This window comes from Grammomys surdaster, unplaced genomic scaffold (assembly GCF_004785775.1).
Source record: "Grammomys surdaster isolate TR1022 unplaced genomic scaffold, NIH_TR_1.0 125849, whole genome shotgun sequence".
Lineage (NCBI taxonomy): Eukaryota > Metazoa > Chordata > Mammalia > Rodentia > Muridae > Grammomys > Grammomys surdaster.
In genome coordinates this window covers 1,388,284-1,407,875 of record NW_021620675.1, presented here as the reverse complement: position 1 = coordinate 1,407,875, position 19,592 = coordinate 1,388,284, and the positions used below count along the sequence as shown (strand labels likewise).

General features: G+C 41.1%; 1 protein-coding gene across 5 annotated transcripts in view; it reads left to right on the top strand.

The window, feature by feature from the left end:
* The window catches only part of Otud7b (OTU deubiquitinase 7B), a 57,072-nt gene that overhangs the window by 23,467 nt on the left and 14,013 nt on the right, over positions 1 to 19,592 (top strand). For 2 of the 5 annotated variants that reach the window (XM_028789741.1, XM_028789740.1), the window contains exons 2-6: positions 10,629 to 10,779; positions 14,832 to 15,020; positions 15,931 to 16,158; positions 18,347 to 18,448; positions 19,075 to 19,202. In XM_028789741.1, coding sequence (XP_028645574.1) covers positions 10,695 to 10,779; positions 14,832 to 15,020; positions 15,931 to 16,158; positions 18,347 to 18,448; positions 19,075 to 19,202 — 732 coding nt within the window. In that variant the 5' untranslated portion in view covers positions 10,629 to 10,694. Of the gene's footprint in view, positions 1 to 2,580; positions 2,730 to 10,628; positions 10,780 to 14,831; positions 15,021 to 15,930; positions 16,159 to 18,346; positions 18,449 to 19,074; positions 19,203 to 19,592 lie in introns of those variants that run through there. The other 3 variants (XM_028789738.1, XM_028789739.1, XM_028789742.1) reach the window with 3 other exon arrangements.

The following is a 19,592-nucleotide window of genomic DNA, read 5'->3' as shown; positions in this document are numbered from 1 at the left end:
TAAATCAGTGTCTGGAAGATGATAGACCAGGTTGGCAAATTTTGAATAAATGACTAATAATCAAGTTGGAGGTAGGGTGGAAGTGTCTAAAAGACCAGCTAATAACAATGGCTAGTGCCTTACATAGAGTCTAAAGGAGGTTTAGAGATGGTAGGAAAAGATTAATGCAGAACTAAAAAGAAGAAAGTGATGAAAATCTTTGAGCTGAAGTATCTAATTTGTTGTTTTGCTTGTTTGAGATAGGGTCTCAATATATAGCCTTGGCTAATCTGCTACTCCCTGTGTAATTTAGGGTGACATTGAGCTCAAAATATTCCTTCTGACTCAGCCTTCTGAGTGCTGAGATTACAAATACACACCACTGTGCCTGTCCCTGAAGTGTCTACTTTTATAAAAGGAAAACTTTGTCTAATGGAAGCTAAAAGTTATTAGCTGTATATGGAAGGAAATTAATTTACCAAAAGAGATTTATGAAATAGATTGGTTTTGTATGGATAGCTAACACAGATAGTACAGTAGTTTGATTTTTCCTTCTTTTTGATTTTTCCATTTACTAGATATTAAATAATTAACAAATGACCAATAATTAGGAACTGAATAGTTGGCAGAGGGATGAGAGTTACTAAAGGTTAGCAAATTGGCCTTTGATAGGTCAGTGTTTTACAATTAGTGTAGACTATTAATTTATTATTGTTTTGTTAGTAGTCTGTATATGAAATTAAGCAATCAATTTTTATGTTTTTTGGTTTTTTTTTTGTTTTTTGTTTTTGTTTTTTTTTTTTTTTTTGGAGACAGGGTTTCTCTGTATAGCCCGGGCTGTCCTGGAACTCACTCTGTAGACCAGGCTGGCCTCGAACTCAGAAATCCGCCTGCCTCTGCCTCCCAAGTGCTGGGATCAAAGGCGTGCGCCACCACCGCCCAGCAAGCAATCAATTTTTAAAGGACTCAAGTAGAAGTTTTGTATTTGTAGGATATCTTAAAAGTTGACTTTATTAAAAACCCAATCCTGGCTGAGTGTGGTAGCACATGCCTTTAATTCTAGAACTCAGGAGGCGGGGGCAGGCAGATCTCTCTAAGGCCAGCCTGGTCTACATAGTGAATTCTAGGAGAGCCAAGGCTACATAGAGAAACCCTAACTCAGAAGACAAAGCTAAAGTTAACAACAAAAGCCCAAGAAACCCCAATCTTGGGCCGTTCTCAGCCCAGCCCTAACTGAAAGGAAAAGAAAAAAGTATGTAAAGTATGCATTAATCTGAAACAGACAAAGAAACAATGTTGCTTTAGGCATAGTAGTACAGGCCTATAATCCCAGCTACTTGGGAAGCTGAGACAGGAGGATTGCAAGGTCAGTGTCTATTTGGGTTACAGAATGATGAGTTCAAGGTTAGCTTGAGCTACATAGTGAGACCTGTCTTTAAAAAACAGACAAACAACAACAAATCCCCAAACAAATGTCTTACTTGGTAGATTGCTTACCTAGCATGCATGAAGACCTGTGTTGAATTCCCAGCCCTGCAAAAAACAGGTATGGTGGTAAGTCTCTATCCCCAATACTTGCGACATAGAAAAAGACCACTAGTTCAAGGTCATTGACAACACAGAAAATTCAAGGACTGCTTGGGCTATATACAACCTTTTCTCAAAACACAAAACACCTCCCTCCCAACACAAACATACACAAAGCAAACAAAAAAGAAACATGGAAAAAAAAAACCAAGTAAAGAATTGTAGGCCTGGAGAGGTTGATTTGGGAGGAGTGAATCTGGAAGAAATGATAGTAGCTATGTTGAGTCCTGGTGGAGTTAAGAGTATTGTGACAAGGATTTGGGCACAAAATAGGCAGTTTACATTTCTCAAGGATATCAGGTATTACTCTAAAGATTATAAATATTTATAATCGAAACAAGAGTTATGAACTGTGTATTTTCCATTTTATATGTGAAAAAAATGTGGCACAAAATAGTTGTATTTCCAGGATTACACAGTCCTAAAATGTTAGATCCTGAGTTGTAACAATAAGTGTCTGAACCCAGAGTTAATTCTTTATTCGAGTGTGGAGTTGAAAGGCTCTGAGCAGTGAGGGTGGGCTCCTGTATGATTGGCCATGTTCTTCCATCCTCTCCAGATGAGGTGTGCTATTAGAGTAGGTACAGTTTCTGTTGTGGTGGACTGACTTGTAAATAGTACGGTTAGTGACTTAGTACTGTGTGATGTTGAGGGAATCCCCTAAGCCTCTGTGAGCTTGTCATTATCATGTGTAACTTGAGGTTAGTGATATAAACCTCTTAGAGTTGTTTGAAATTTTAAGTGAATTAATTTCTAAAGCTTTAGTCTACTTTGTTTCCGTTTAATGTTACATGGGTTCCTTAAGAGTGGAAGTTGGCCATATTCTCTTTCTGTCTGAACGTTTACATTTTTGTATGTTAGAAGGACCTGTATTAACCAAAGACAGCCTGCCAAAACAGTCATTCATCTCCCCTCCCACCTTAGGAAGGATTGTGTGCCCCTGCCCTCCTCTCTCTGTCTGCATTCCTTGGAGTTGGCATCATAAGCATGGAGGAGTCTCTGACCTTTGAAAATTCTTGAATCTTAAATGTGTTTTTTTTCAGTGAGGTTTGAGAGACGTTGAAGAGGACGCAGAGGCTGCTCTGGTGCATTGGTGGGGCCAGAGAGTGTGCAGAGTGAGGACATGGAGGCTTAGGAGGATGGTGTCGAGGAGAGAACGTAGGGTCAGTAGTTTCTCAAGCATTTTGACAGAGATCTATTATCTTCCACCACTATTTAATTTTAGGTTCTTTTCTCTGTTATTAAGTTGTTGGGGACTTAGTATGTACTAATGGGCTTTAATGCAGTGTTAGCCTGAGTTAAAGCAATCATTAGGGAAGAGAAGCTATTTCAAATAAAATAATTTAAGTCTTTAGCAAAATGTCTTTAAGATAAGCCATTGTAAATTTGCCTATGTGATATACTGGTGTGTGTGTGTGTGTGTGTGCGTGCGCGTGCATATGTGTTGTGTTTATCTATCTGTAGTTAGGTACTATGCAAATATACAAATATATTTCAGTTTATTGGAATGAAAATTGTGTACCTGGTAGTGACTGTGACTGGGACACAGGAGAGTTAAGATAGGTTTTGCCCTTATATTGCTACTGTTTGATGGAGACACAAACATGTAAATTAACAAAATCTGTGTGCTTTGGGAAAATAGTGGTAGATGTGGAGGGCAAAGCTCTATTGTGAACACCAAGGGGAAAGTAGAGTCCAGAGAACACTTTGCAAGTGAGGTGGCACTCAGGTGGGTCTTCAGGAAGAGGAAAGAGCCCAGCAGTCCTTTCAGGCAGGGAACAGTCTACACAGCAACTGACATCTGAAATACACTTGCTGGAGCTGTTAAGAGGGAGAGCCCAGTCACGAAGGGCTTTTGTGTGATATACAGAATTTAGGTGTTGAACTTTGCTCATTGGAGACTTTGAGGAGTTTTGAGCACTGGGATATATTATCATATTTATATTAAATAATTGTTTATACTAGGTGTTTATAGAGATTGATCAGTGTTTGTGAAAGGAAAAAGGAAGTTTTTTCTGGGTCCCAGTTTTCAAAAGAGACATCAAGACTTGTTAAAGGCATTGGCTGGAGTTACGAGACTGCAAAGGTAACTTTGAAAAGCTGTGTGAGAGCATAAGGCAGAAGAGGAAGGTGCAGCCTGCCTGCCTCCCCGCCTTGCAGCCCCAGTGCTTGCTTGGAGTGATGCTCCATTTGCTAGACTAGAAAACACTGTGATAGCTGGAAAGGATGAAGGACAGAGAGGAGAGAAGAATTTGTTTTTAATCTGTCTAGGTTGACGTGTCTGGGGCTTCTCGCACAAGGCAGAAAGAATTTGAAACTCTGGATACCTTTAAAATCATCAGCATTTGTGTGGCCAGTGTTGAGAATGAAGTTTCTCAAGGAGATGCTACAGAGTAAGAAATGGAGGGCTTATGGCGAGAACTGTGAGCTTAACCTTAGTGCAGGAACAGGCAGAGTCCACGAGGTGACCTAGGAGGCTACAAGGAGAGCTGAGGATTGTGATGGTACCTGTGATGCCACTGTCCTCCTGTAGAAGCCCATTTGAGTAGGATGAACTAAACATGGTTTAAGAAAGTAGCATCAGGGGATTAGTATATTTAAGAAGAAGGTAGTAACATCTTATTCACTATTCTATTGCTGATGACACCATAGTCAAGGCAGTTTCTATAAAACAAAACATTAAAGTGGGACTTGCTTGCAGGTTTAATCCATTATCATGGTAGGGAGCATGGTGCACTTAGGCAGATGCTAGAGCGGTAGTGAAGAGCTCCAGACTGCTCCATAGGCAGACAGAGGAACAGAGGGACAATCCAGGCTTGCCATGGGCTTTGAAACCTCAGCACCTATACACACACACACACACACACACACACACACACACACCCCTTTCCCCCAGGAACACACTTCCCCCAATCTTTGTAATCTTTTCAAATAGTACCATTCCCATAGTACCAGTCTACACGGCAACTGACTAAGCATTCAAATACATGAGCCTGTGGGGCTCATTCTTATTCAAATCACCACAAATGTGAAAGAAGGGCAGGGGAGAAAATCTAAAGGAGGTCCTTTTGCCTTGCTTTATGATTTTGTTTCTTTGCAGCAAGAGCAAGATCCTTTGCTAAGAGTGAGTGAGACAGCTTCTTGGCTAGAAGGCTCAGGAAAAATGGTGAAGGTGTGAAATGGTCCTGAGACAACTGCGTGGTGTAACAGAGTCAACTAGAAGACAATGGTGTTTTGATGAAAGAAAACTAAATACACTTTATTTGGCATATTAATCTACAGAATTACTTGATCTTATTTTGTTCAGTAACTCCATCTAGTGGTAGAGAAATTGAGTGGCGGAGTCATCCAAGTTGGGTAGCAAAAGCAGAATGATACAGAAACTAGGGTTTACCAACCGAAGAGCATACATGGAGAGACCCATGGCTCCAGATATGTATGTAGCAGAGGATGGCCTTATCTGGCACCAGTGGGAGGGGAGGCTCTTGGTCCTGTGGAGGCTTAATGCCCCAGTGTAGGGAGGATCCTAGGGCGGTGAGGCGGGAGTGGGTGGGAGGGTGGAGGAAAAGAGGAGGGGGATAGGATGGGGGCATTGTGGGAGGGGGATATTAATTGAAATGTAGATGAATAAAATGATTAATTTAAAAAAAGAGTATAAAACTGCAAAGTGATATTTAAGCCACACAATTTGTTGAACTTTGTTTTCACAGTGGTAAGAGATCTATAAAAATGCCTAACAAATTACTTTTAGGTCTTTAAATTTTTGTAAATTCATTAAACTAAAATAAACATTTACATAAATCTTTTATCTAGTACACATTTCTTCTGCACATTTCAAATTAAAAAGCTATGTGGACCAATTTTTAAAAAAAAGAAGGAAGGGAGGGAGGGAAGGAGGGAGGAAGGAAGGAAGGAAGAAAGGAAGAAAGAAAGAAAGAAAGACAGACAGGCAGACAGGCAGACAGACATATTAGGATTTAAGCAGTAGAGGTGGCTTAGTAGTTAAGAGCATTCGCTACTCTTGCAGAAGACCCGAGTGTTTGGTTCCCAGCACCACATGGCAGCTCACAACCATCTATAAGCCTAGGTTCAAGGCATCCAATGTCCTTTTCTGGTCTCTGAGCACCCAACATGCATGTAGTACACATACATACATGTAGGTAAAACGCTCATGCATAAAATGAAAATAAGTTTAAAAAAAGAAACTAGGTTTTTGCAGATTATTTAAATAACCAGTCATTGGTTTCCCTTTCAGTTCTGCAAGAGGGGACAAGAAGAGAATCTATTCAGCTTTCCTCCTCTCTGCTGTCACCCTAATCAAGTTCATCACATCTGTCTCCTTAGCAATAATTTTCCTGCTGGTTCAGATTCTTCCCACCAGAATCAGTATGGTTGTAATGATAGCAACAGCTTTAAAACCTTTTCATTCTGATATGTTAATAATTCATTTCTGATTCTTTTCCACCCGTGCTCACAACAGTGCTTATCATTACGTTTTGGATAAAACCTCAAACTTTACCAGGGTCTACTAGGTCCTGTCTCTATTTTCTACAGCTCTCACCAAGTTCAGAGCGTTGATAAACGCTTCATCAGCTTGGAGCCATCTTAATCCCAGGCTGTCTCTCCAATTGCTCACTGTCCAGTCCTTAGTTAAATACCACGTCCCTGTGGCTTCTTCTCCCTCCTTACGGAAGACAACAGTCTCGGCTGTTATTGTGAGATTTTTTAATTATTTCCCTTTTACTGTAGATATTTTATAAGCATGGGAATTGTGTCTGGTTCATTGTTCATGTTTCATCTTGAGCCTAGTGCCCAATGTTCCATTGGCAGTTGGTAGACTTTTTATTGTCCCAAGCACAATGTGGTTAAGAGAGTAGATGTCATAGGACTAAGAAACTAGCCAGCTTGAGTTACAGAGGAAGCTCTGGGCCACTGAAAGCTTTGTAGAGGCGCTGTCTTTACGGAAAAAAAAAAAAATTGTAAAGTAAAATGCTAGAATTTCAGACTCCAGAGGAAATGGTTTTAGGAAATGACAGGGTCAGCATCAGAATTATCTCAATAGAGATAAAGGTTTTTAGATATTATGAAACTCTAAGGTAGATGGATTACAGATGAGCACTAAAATTTCTCAGGAAAATGGTAGGACTTGAAGTGAGGAAGCAGGAGCCTTCCACCAGAGATGGCTCCCTTTCTGTGCCACACCTTCCTCCCTTTGGAAACAGCTGGAGGCTAGCAGGAGACTAGCATGCATTCAGACTCTCTGTGTTCAGATGAGCTATTCACCTGACTTTTTGTTTTCATTGTTGAGCAAATAAGATAGAATGGGAATGTTGCTAGGAATCAAGCCCAGCACTGTTTGTGTGCTGCCGAGTGCACTGCTGTTGAGTTGTTGTAGAAAGATTAGGGAATACTAACGCGTTCCTTTTAGTTCTTGGTTTCTGTCTTCAGCAAAGCATGGAAGTGGAAGCAGGGGCAAGAGGCAGAATTGAATTTTGACCAAGATACTCTGTTTATGCAGCATGTTGAGTTTATAGTTATGGTCAGCACCAACATTTATAAACGAATATAGGTACAGGTAAATACAGATCCAGGGAAAGAGTTTATAAAACCTCCTGGCTCATAATAATGATGTTGGGCTGCAACAAGTAATTATGTAAAGTAATAATTTAATTTCCATTGAGAAGTCCATCCTTCTCAGGAGTCAGTTTTGTTGTTCAGTAGAACTATATAAGAACCATTATGTGAACATTATTAGGGGGAGGAGTGTAGTGATAGCGTTGGCTTTTATTTAGAAAAAAAACCAATTTATTACAATTGGATCTGAAACTAATGAGCTCCCTGTCAGGGCCTGTATTCACTTGGGAACTGGACAGTCTCTTGGAGATGTAATAGAAGAGTTCTTTGGTGGGGTCAGACATGGCACTGAGTAATTGGTGACAGTCCTTCTACTAGGAAAACTGGATGCTTTTGACTGACTCCATCTATAAACCACACAGTCAACAAATATTTGAGTGCTGCTTCCCTTTTATTTGAAAAGCTGAAGATTATGTTTGGTTTTTTGTTTCGGGTTTCCCTTCCTGTGTGTTGAGACAGAGCTGGCTGAGTCTTCGTAGTTGGCTTCAGTATCCTCACTTGGAATTTGAGAAGCGTCAGCCAGGTGTTGTGATGTTGTAACAAGAGCTGCTGTCCTTACCTGTTGGGCGAAGGGCACAGTCTACACCATGTATTAGAGAATCCAGTATAAGAATGAGCTGCCAAGAAGTTTGCTTTAGTGCTTCACATTTTTGCTGAAGAGCCAGTCTTTCCAGATAGGAGTTATTTGTTTATTTTAGATGTTTGGAATTGAATGACCTACCTTCTGTTACCATGTAAGATCCCAGATGCCACGACACCGACGGTTTTCATTTGCTTCTCCCTCAGGAGCCTGTATCTGGCTGGAAATTGTTTGCATGCCTGTGGCTCAGTCAAGTCTCCTGCATTCCACTGAGTGCTTTGTGTGCTGTTGCATCTTTCCCATGTCCCAGAAAGCTGTTACAGTAGCTTACAGTGGTTTGTCTGTCTGTCAGTTTGTTTGAGACAGTCTCTCATAGCTCTAGCTGCCCTCGAACTCATTACATAGGCCAAGCTGTCCTTGAACTCATGGGGAACTGCCTACCTCTGCTTTCAGAATTCTGGGGTTAAAGGCCTGAGCCACCACACATATCTGCCTTGCCTTATTTCTTAAGAGCAAAGATTGAAGTTCATTTTGGAGTTAGGCCCTTAATTTTGGACTATTTATGTGTTTGTTACTTGGACAGTGAGCATGTCCTGTGACAAAGTGGTGAATACAATGGACTTTGGAGAGAATTCTCATTTGAATTAGGAGACGGAAAGCCTTTCATTCACCTGTGAATTCTGAAAGCATTTAATCTTTTTTTTTTTTTTTTTTTTTTTTTGAGACAGGGTCTTTCTTTGTAGCTTTGAATTCTCAATCCTCCTGTTTCTGCCTCTTGGGTGCTGACATTAGAAATGTGTACCACTTGCCTGCCTTGAAATTCAATTCTTAAGCACAAGCTGCAAGGGGCCTGGGTCATTCTATAGAAAGCTCGACCGGAAGTCCTTCATGTAGCTCTGTTTTAGTATGAGGTTAACAGCAGGGACTTTTGGCCTTAGGAACGCTGGCTCGGTGCTTCGGATATTGAAGCAGATGAAATTAGACATTTGTTTATAATGAACTTAGTCACCAAGTAATTATTGACGGCCTATTATATTGTAGATGCCTTGCTCAGTATTGGGCTAGGGATATGAATAAATCATGCCCTGTACCCACTGATCTCTTGTATTTTTAGAGCACTATAAGAAACAGTAATTTCTCTTTTTCAAAAAACAAACAAAAAACAAAAACAAAAAAATCCCAAGAACTACCACCAACAATTCAGTTATCAGGTGAGAGACTTCTAATTTTTATAGCCACAAAAATTTGCTATTTGCCTTACTACATCCAAAGATGTAGAAAAATGAGATCAGATACTACTAAACAAGTTGTATTCAGGGATAGGAGAGAAGTGAAGAAAAAAAATCCCTGGGGTGGGGCTGGAGAGGTGGCTCAGTGGTTAGGAGCAGTGACTGCTCTTCCTAGAAGTCCTAAGTTCAATTCCCAGCAACCACATGGTGGCTCACAACCATCTGTAATGAGATCTGATGCCCTCTTCTGTGTGTCTGGAGACAACAACAGTGTACCCACATACATGAAATAACATGAAATAAATAAATAAATCTTTAAAAAAAATGCCTGGGGGTCATTTTTAGACTTTAGGTTTTTGGAGGAATGTTTTGTCTGAGTCATCTGTTGTTTTCAACAATTCTGGTTTTGTCTTTTCCAAAAGATGGGATTAGTGGGTGCAGTGAGGCAGTTGGATGCCTGGGCATTTTATGACAGAGCCCCTTCTACAGAGCAGCGTAAGACTAATGAATGTGCTCAGAGGCGGTTCTCCACCCTATTTTTGCTTTCTCAGCTGGGACTACTAACCTCAGAGGAATGTTGGCATGGTGCCAGGCAATCAGGTCAAGGGACATAGTTTCTGCTAAAGTCAAGTCTGAAAGAAGGGATCTTTTTTCAGGTAAATTGGCACTCATTTATCCTGGGAGGAGAAAACCCTTTCTGATTGTGTTTCCTGAGTTCTGTAGTCAGTGACTGTTGTGATGAGCCTCTGGGCTCTCCACTCAGAGTGCAGAATAGCTTGTTATTTTATTTTTAGTAGTTTCAGCATTCAGTTTAACTCTTCCTGTTTTCTCAACTAGCATGAGAATATTAGTCAGCCCTGAAGTCATCTGCGGTGTAGTGTTCATTTGTTTAATAAGTATCTACTAAGGGCCAATGTGCCTTGTACTGTGTCAAGTAATTCATTCTGAGTACTTATCGGTAAAGAAGACACACAACTTCCTGGTTCCAAAAATTGGACATGAAAATCAAAGACTACACAGAGAGTGACTAAAGTAAGTTCAGAGGAAAGTCAGGGCATGGTGGCACATGCCAGTAGTATCAGCATTCAAAAGGCTGAGACAGGATGATTGCTACAAGTTTGAGGTTAGTCTGAGCTACAAAATGAAGCATTGTCTACAAAACCAAAAACCCTTAATAATAAATATGTTTCAGGAGGGAAATGAGCATGGTGCGATTTAGGGAACATTGAAGGTTGGAGAGCTTTTTAGGGCAGCAGCTTGCTGCCTTCTCCCTTTAGACTGGAGAGGCAGACTTGGCACTAGGGTGGGTATACAGCACTTCCTAGTACAAGCCCTGGGCTTCATCCTCAGTGCTTTCCTCCTTTAAAATCAAATCAAAACAAATGAAAAAGCAGAAGCAAAGCTTTGTTGAGTGGTTTGTAGTTATTGTAGGCATTAAAATATTGTTAACAAGAAAATGAAATGTGATTCTTTATGAAAAAATTTAAAATTCTTTGTTTGAAAATTCAGTTTGAATGAAGGAACCAGAGTAGTTTACCACTTGTTAAGGGCCTGTTGAAGTTGGGCTATGGTGATGCTGTTCTGGTTACTTGAGCCTTGTGCACATATCTCCTTTTCAGGTCAGAGCCTGCATTTTGATCTATGTTCTGCTCACATCCTGCTGCCTGAGAGTACTTGATGATCCCATGACCCTGGACATGGATGCTGTCTTGTCGGATTTTGTTCGTTCCACAGGTGCAGAGCCAGGGCTGGCTCGAGATCTTCTAGAAGGTAAGGGGAGAGTGAGAAAAGAAAAGGCAAGATCTCATATTATTAGGGTGATTTGGAACTTTTGTTTTTGTTTTTTGAGACAGGGTTTCTCTGTGTAGCCCTGGCTGTCCTGGAACTCACTCTGTAGACCAGGCTGGCCTCGAACTCAGAAATCCGCCTGCCTCTGCCTCCTGAATGCTGGGATTAAAGGCATGCGCCACCACCACCCGGCGATTTCGAACATTTTAAGGTGATCAGAAAAACACTTTGAGTGCTGTCTGCCCTCATTTTAGTTGCTTCTATTGCTCTACCTTGTGTGATCCACCATGGTTCTAAAACCGCAGATTCCCTGGCCACCTTGTATGTACTGGGTAGCTTTCTTCACCATGAGTCTATGTTCACGTAAGTCAAGGGGAAGTTAGAGATTAGCCCACTAAAATAATCATAAGGAAAAACACCTGATATTGACCTCTAGCATTTATACACATGCTATACATATATACCACCCACTTGTTCTAGCATCTGTATGCACTTGTATGCACAAACCACACATATATACCACACGCATGCCCAACAACACACTCAAAATTAAGGAAAAAATAAAAATAAAATCATCCTATAAGAGGATGCGTTTCATTGTGTGTGCAGTGTGCCCAGTGTATGCAGGGTACTTGATGCATCATTGTCTCAGCTGCTGTGTTATGTAATTCTAGTGAAATTACATAGAATCTGAACCTTGACCCGTTTTCAGAGTGTGGCTCTTAATGATCGTGTTACAAATACTTCTTGCATGTTGTAAGCACCTATGAAATTAAAAAAAAAGATAAGGGTGTTATGGATTATGAAGAGGGAAATCTAATTTAGCTTTCAGGAAGGACTACCTAGGAGAAATAGCTTACAAGATGACCCTGAGAGGAGAGAGATGTAGTGGAGTGGTGAGCCAGACGGGAAGAGTGGTACGTGAGTGAGTGGTACGTGAGTGAGTGGCGGGAGCTGGGCGTGAACAGGAGGCAGAGGATGAGGGCGTTTGTTCACCATAGTAAGGAAGTTATACCTCAAGTTCACTGGAAGTGGAGTTATTAATAGTATAAGAATAATTTTTAGAGTTTCAGTGTTTAATCTGTTTCAATAGGTTATATTGGAAGGTGGCCATTGGTAAAACCAGGTAAGAGTATTATCATAGTTCAGGTGAGAGGTAATGGTGATTTAGAGCACAGTGTCGGTGGAGGGAGAGGAGCTGACGGAGTTAGATAGTACTTAGTAGTTGGAGAGATGCCTCCACAGTTAAGAGCACTTGCTGCTCTTAAGAGAACCTGGGTTCAGTTCTCGTTACTCACATAGTGACAAAGGTACAATTTAGAAAGGGAATCAAATAACTTGTTATTATTGTTATCATCTCTTTCTTTAGCATGTTAATTTTCTTTAAAAAGTTAACTCTTTCCTAGGCATGGTGTCACATAATCCTAGCACTCAGGAGGCAGAGGCAAGCAGATGTCTGTGAGTTCAAGACAAGTCTGCTCTACACAGTGAAACACTGTGTCAAAAACAAAACAACAAGAAAAAGTTAACTTTGGTTGTAGTACAAAGAATAAATTAGAGAAAAGAGAGATTAGGATCCGAGACTCATTAGAAATCTTATCAGAGAGTCTCCCTCTTAGAAGAGCATAGGAAGGACCCACCTCCGTATGTACCCCCAGGTAAGTGTATGAAGACTTGAATTAGGGCAGAGACAGTAAAAACAGAAAAGAAGGAATGGATTGCAGAGTCACTTAACCCTCTGAGTAACTAGGGTGAGGAGAAGAAAGGGTGGGTTTGAGCAACAGGAAGGAACTGCAGCTGAAGGCTTGGGACCCAGAGAGATTGTGATGCTGTTACTGACTTAGGGGTCACATGAGGAAAGAGAGGGTACAAGTTTTGGAGAGATGAGTAACATTTGGTGCTGGACATGCTAGTGTTAAGAGGTCCTGATGACTTTAAGGAGTTTCCTGACAGTTGAAAATGCAAATCCCAGTTCTCAATACAGGCTGTTTATTAGCACACGAGTCGATTCAGGGAAAAGATTCTCCATTTATTCAGCAAATGTTTATTGAGTTTCTACTAGATGCCAGGTTTTGTTCTTGATGTTTGTACTAAACAAAAGCCCTACCCTAATGTGGTAGGAAAGATGGTCAGTGTCCAGGGGTAAGTGTGTGGTTTATATGTATCATGTTCACGGGGACTGGGGGCTAAGGGAAATGATGAGTGGAGGATTGAGGGGAACATGATTTTAAACTGGGCAGTCATAGGACTTACTAAGAACATGGTATTTGAGCAGATACCTGAAGTTTATAGAGATTCATCTTGTAGGCATGCTGAAGAAAAGTGTCTTATATGCAGTAAGAAGAGTCAGTGCAGAGGTCTGGATGGGGAACAGTCTTGGTGTAGCCTAGCAACAGCAAGGAGCCAGTGGAGGTTAGAATAGAGAGAATCAAGATCGAGAATTGAGAGGGTTAGTCAGCAATTCAGTCAGCAAGCATGAATTGAAGAGTTAGTAGAGCTTACCAGGAGGGTTAGACAAAGATGACAGCAACAGTAGTAATGCATGTGAGGTTCTGCACACAAAGCACTGTTGTATGTGCTTTCAACTCATTTAACCTTCAGAACAGCACGCTGCTGCAAGCACACCATTGCACAACCTTTTCTGGGGGAGTCTATCCATCCCTGATAGAGGGGAGCAGATCATAGAAGTCACCTCACCCAATTCTACCTGAGGAATCAGAGCTTATTGAGGTTACTTCAGCAGCTTGGGTAGCATGCCAAGCATATGGATAACTATGGGCAACTATCCCACCAAAGAGTCTGTCTTCTCAGCAGTTGTTAAATGCTTACATAGTCTTGGGCAGAGGAGGAACCTTATAAACTTCATTAACCTCATTACCATCTCCCTTACCAACAGACAATAATAATAATAATAATAATAGTAGTAGTAGTAATACCCAGAAAGATTGATTTTATTTTATATGTATGTATGAGTACCTAACATGAATATATGTATGTGCAAGCCTAATCTCCAAGGAGGCCAGAAGAAGGTGACAGATGGCGATGATTACATCCAGCCTGGAAGGAACAGTCACACAGCATACTAGTGTTGTTATCTGTATTTTTCATAACTAGATCAATTGCAACACAGAGAAAAAGGCAGAAAATAGGAGAGACTGTAGAAAGCCTTCAGTATTGGGCTAAGGAGCCTTCTGTAGTAATAAAAAACCATTACATAAAGATTTTGAACACAGAACTAAATGTGCTTTAGAAAAATGAATCTCATGAGATTCCTTGAGTAGATTGGAGGTGTGGATACCAAGGCTGTAGCAGCTAGAGTAACAGAAGTGCATCAGCATGTGTTAAATAATTTAAATAGAGAAAGCGACAGGAAAACCTCCACCACATAGAGTCATTTCAGATAGCGAGCTGTCTTTATAGTGGAAGCAGTACAGCCGCTTGTGGAAGCAGTACAGCCGCTTGTCCTGAGTGTGGAGCAGCTCCTCACCGAGGGAGGACATGGACTTTGTAGTCACTGGACTGTCTTACGACATCCTAGAGTCTGCTGAGCCTGCTACAGACTGAGACTTTGAGCAAGTTTTGGTGCTTCTGTAAGCTTTGTTTCCTTTGTCTGTAAAAGGAGTTTCATTTTATGTAACTAGGTCTCTAAAGGGCCCTTTGAGTTTAGAGACCAAGTTTCTACCATTGTGTACCTTACATAGGAAATAGACAATAATAAAAATTGGTATTTCAGATAGAAGAAAATTAAAGTGGAAGGAGAAGAAAGTTAAAATAAAATTGTAGTGTACATGAATATGATCTTACTAGGTTTATTTTTGACATGAGGTGTTTTGGAACTAAGTCTCAGGTAGCTCAGACTGGCTTTAAACTTCTGAATCTCCTGCCTCAGCCTCCTGAGTTTTAGCATTATAAGCTTGTGGTGCCATACCTGGCTTGCTTAATTGTGCTAGGATGTTCAGAATGGTCCTCCTGTGTCTTCCCTAGTTTCTTAATACTCTGAGTCTATTATGTGTTCTTGTTTTTTCTCCTATTAGGAAAGAACTGGGATGTGAGTGCTGCCCTCAGTGATTTTGAACAGTTGCGTCAAGTCCATGCTGGGAACCTGTCCCCACCCTTTAGTGGAGGGAGTACTTGCCCTAAGATCCCTGAAAAAGGGGGTTCGGATAGAGAGCCCACTCGCCCTTCTCGACCCATCCTTCAGAGACAAGATGACATCATTCAAGGTATTGCTCTGAGGAATAAGGTTTTATATGTGGAGTAGGGAACACCTGTGTGCTCCTTTAGGGGCATTTTCATTCCTTACGCTCTTCCCAGCCAAACCCAGCAGTTACTTTGTAACTATCTGTAAATGACCTGAGACAGTCTTGCATTCTTTGCATCATCTCTGGCTAGTACTGGAGGAGGACAGCTGCAGCATTAGAGCTCCTGTCCCCTTGTGATAATCACCCAAGTACTTGAAGCTGTGCAAATACATAATATCACACTGACAAATTTTGCTCATGTTACATGGGCTGGGACATTGCAGGTGCCATGTACTTAAAGCAAAATGATTCAGAGGCACAGTTTACATTCGTGTTTTGCTCTCTGGCATATTAAAATTTGAGTCTCTAAATTTCTGACAAATATGTATATCAATAAAAGTTATAGTAAGTTGTATAGATGCTCTTGATGACACTTGTTATTCTCTTTTCTTTAATGGAAATCCTTTCTACATCCTCTAAGACCCTAGAACAATTCTTTGCCAAAATCCAGCTTAATGAAAGCCCATTTTTCTTCCTTGTTCTTCCCATTAAAAAAAAAAAAATGATCAAGTTGCTAAGTGAGCAGCTCACATTCATGTTGAAAAATGGGAGTCACAGATGAAGTCATAGGAAAAGGAAAGGAAACCCCAGACAAGACTAGAAAGATGAATATGGTTTTGGTAGTACTGTAAGTGTCTATAAAAAAAAAAATGCAATTTTGTATATTTTCCCATTTGTATTTGGCTTAAGAAAAAATACAAAGTTGAGAAGTAGCTGGCTAGATACAATTTTTCCTTGACTGGAAACTGTCAAGCAGTAAGTACCCTACATCTGTGGCGAATTCTCAGAGAGAGTTGCATATGTTCTAAGGTGACTCCGTTTCTCATTGCAGAAAAACGCCTGTCTAGGGGCATCTCCCACGCCAGCTCCAGCATTGTTTCCCTGGCCCGCTCCCATGTCTCCTCCAATGGTGGGGGTGGGGGGAGCAGTGAGCACCCCCTGGAAATGCCCATCTGTGCCTTCCAGCTTCCAGACCTCACTGTGTACAAAGAAGACTTTCGCAGCTTCGTAGAGAGGGACCTCATTGAGCAGTCCATGCTGGTCGCCTTGGAACAGGCAGGTCAGTGGGAGTTTCCTTTTCAGTGATGTCTCCTCTAGTCTCGGCCTACAGCCACATAAAGCCTTCATCAGTGGCCTCTTTTTTTAAGTGTGAGATCTGATTTCTGTCAGATAGGACTCAGGTACATGTACTGAGATAAAGAATAAAGATTAGCCAGGTATTGGGGAAGGGGATAGGAATGAAATTTAGAAACGTTGAAAGGTTCCTGTTTAATAGAAGGGAAACCAGATATATATGTAAAGGGCTTAGTAATTGTTACCTAAAAATCAGTATATGAACAAAAATAATTATTGTAATTGGCTATGGAGCACCTTTGCAAAAACAGGGCCAGGGCTGTAGATGATACACTAAAGTCATATCTATTCATGTGAATCCTCCCTACGTCTGTTTACCTTCTAAGTTGACTCTATTTTAAATTAACACTAACTTAATTTGGGTACGCAAGATAGCTCAGTGGATAAAGACATTTGCCACTAAGACTTGACAGCTTGAGCTTGATCCTTGGGACCCACACTGTGGAAGAGAGAACTGAAGTCCCCAGGTTGTCTTCTGACCTTCACACATTGCTGTGCCATGCACATGTGCCAGTGCTTATAGACTCACACACTAAATAAATGTAATTAAGAAAAATTAGCTAGTGTAAAACAGTATGGCAGCTGGGCATTTTGGGAAGAATTTATATATTAGAAAAAATCCTCATCAGGGTGGTAGGGATTGAAAAAGACCAGGCTTGGTAGTACATGCCTTTATTTAATCTCAGCATTCTGGAGCCAGAAGCAGGCAGTTTGATGCCAGTCTGGCTCTGGTCTACCTGGTCTATATATCACACTTCAGGCCAGCCATGGCTGCATAGTGAGATCTTGTCTCAAAAAAGAAAAAAGAAAAAAAAATCCCCATGGTAGGCTAGAGGGAAAGACTGAGACTTTGTTTCCAGCACTCACATGGCAGCTCACAACTGTCTACAACTCTAGCTCCGGGAGACCCAGTACCCTCTTCTGACCTCTGAGGGCACTAGGCATTCCTGTGGGATGTAGACGTACAAACAGACAAAACACTCGACACATAAATGAATATATAAAAAAAAGTTTAAGTTCCTATGGAGGAAAGGTTGGAGGTTAGAGGTGGGGGCACGGATAAGGAGCTTTTTCATTTTGTATCTAGTGTTAACTAACTGCAACTCTTTTTAGAAGTTACCAACTTATCTGGGTTAGTGAAATCATAAGCTATTTTTTTCCTTTTGTAGACTTTTTAATTGCTCAAGAAAACTTTCAAGTGTCATTTGTAAAATCGTTCTCTCCTGTAATGGATTTGTGAGATTGCTGTTCACAATTGAGTGTAATTATTTGGGTGTTTTATGTACTTTGTCTTTTTTGTTTATAACTTCAAAGTTACAGCACATACCTGCTGAGTGCTGTCACATATGATACAGGATACATACACATAATAAATGATCCAAGATATATACATATATACCTTGCATAGTTTTTTCTTTGTTGATTCAATTAAGCTGAGCCTTGCTGCTATTGAATTTAGTGGTCTCCTGCCAGAGAGATGGAATCAGAACCACACTAAGTAGCTCATAGTTTTAGACTTGGGTATTATTGATATTTGGTACCAAGTAATTCTTTGTTGTACAAGCTTTCTTGACCATTATGTTACACTTAGAAGCATTGCTGGTCTGTATGTACCAGATGCCGGAAGCATGTACCTCCCCACCAACTGTGGGAAAGAAACATATCTTCACACATTGCCTTATGATCCCAGGGGACAGCATTGTCTTACTTAAGACACAATGATCTAACTTGTTATGCTCAGCAGACTCTAACTGTAAGTAAAGATGAAAAGAGGCGTAGAGGCTGGGCTTAATGCTACATTCCTATAGCCTTAGCACCTAGGACATGGAGGCAGGTGTGTCAGGAGTTCAGGGCAAACCTCAGCTGCAAGGGGGTTCAAAGCTCAGTCTCAATTACACAAGACCGTGTTTCAGAATGATGATGATGATGATGATGATGATGATGATGATACAGAGCATGCAGTATCTATTGGGAGGCTGAGGCAGAAGAATCATGAGTTCACAGCCAACCTGGTCTATGTAGCAAGACCCTGTCTCAAGAAAAGGACTAGTAGTTTTATACTGACAGTCCTTCTAATCTCCTTCTCTCCCTTTCTCCCGCTGCCATGTCTGCAGGGCGTTTGAATTGGTGGGTCAGTGTGGACTCCACCTGCCAGAGGCTGCTCCCTTTAGCAACTACCGGGGATGGGAACTGCCTCCTGCATGCAGCTTCTCTTGGTGAGTCTCAGAAATGGCCTCCCTCCCTGTAGAGAGAAAGCAGTTGAGTCAAGTATCATGTGTAGGATTTCATCTTACACTTCATCCCAGGTAGACATGATGGTTCATGCCAAGACTTAAGGGAACGGGAGAACCTTCCCTTAGCTTCCTGTCTTTAGAGATGGGAGAGTGCTCAGTTCCTGTAGGCTCCACTCTGAGCTGAGCTCTGGAATAAGCACAGTAAGCAAGCTTCTGTGGCTATCTATGTGTATAGGGGCAAAATTATACTTAGCTAGTCCTTTAGTATATAAAAATATGTGGTTTTCGTTGGCCTTTGTGACACGTTAAATTATTAAGCCACTCATAACTCCGTGTCTTTGTTTCTAACTTTGGAAGGGTCCCCATTTTCTAGCCATTTCATGATGCTGATGGGTGTGTGATCTCACACCAGTTTTACTAACTGTTGTATTTTGGTTTGTTAGGTTTGTTGAGGAGTGATGGCTTCCTCTTAGAAGTTTGGGGATTAAATTATATCCCCCTCCTTTTTTGAGACCCTGGGTTTCATCCCTAGTGCCTCAAAACAAAGGCTAAATTGGTAAGTGAAAGCGAGTCAAGACAGTGTCCTATGCCTTGCTTTCTCCCCACAGGGATGTGGGGTTTCCATGACAGAGACTTGGTGCTGAGGAAAGCCTTGTATGCGCTGATGGAGAAGGGAGGCGAGAAGGAAGCACTGAAAAGGCGCTGGAGGTGGCAGCAAACACAGCAGAATAAAGAGGTGGGTGAGCTTGGGTGGGCACCTTCTTTCCAAAGTCCCCCACCAATAACCAGAGAGAAGTGTCTCCTGGTGCTGAAGATTGAGTCTTCTGTGTCTTCCTGAAAATTGCATAAAATGCAGGTAATGCCATAGACAAGCACCTTCTGACCAGCTGGAAGGACTAAACCCAACAGGTTGAGGCCTCTGCCCATAACAGTACTTTCCAACACAAGCTTTTTGCAGGTACTCAGAGTTCTTAGTGGAGGGTTTGTTTATTGTTTTTTTTTTCTTTTCTCTTTCCTTCTTTCTTTCTTTCTTTCTTTCTTTCTTTTTTGTTTTTGTTTTTTGTTTTTTTTGTTTTATTGTTTTTTCGAGACAGGGTTTCTCTGTGTAGCCCTGGCTGTACTGGAA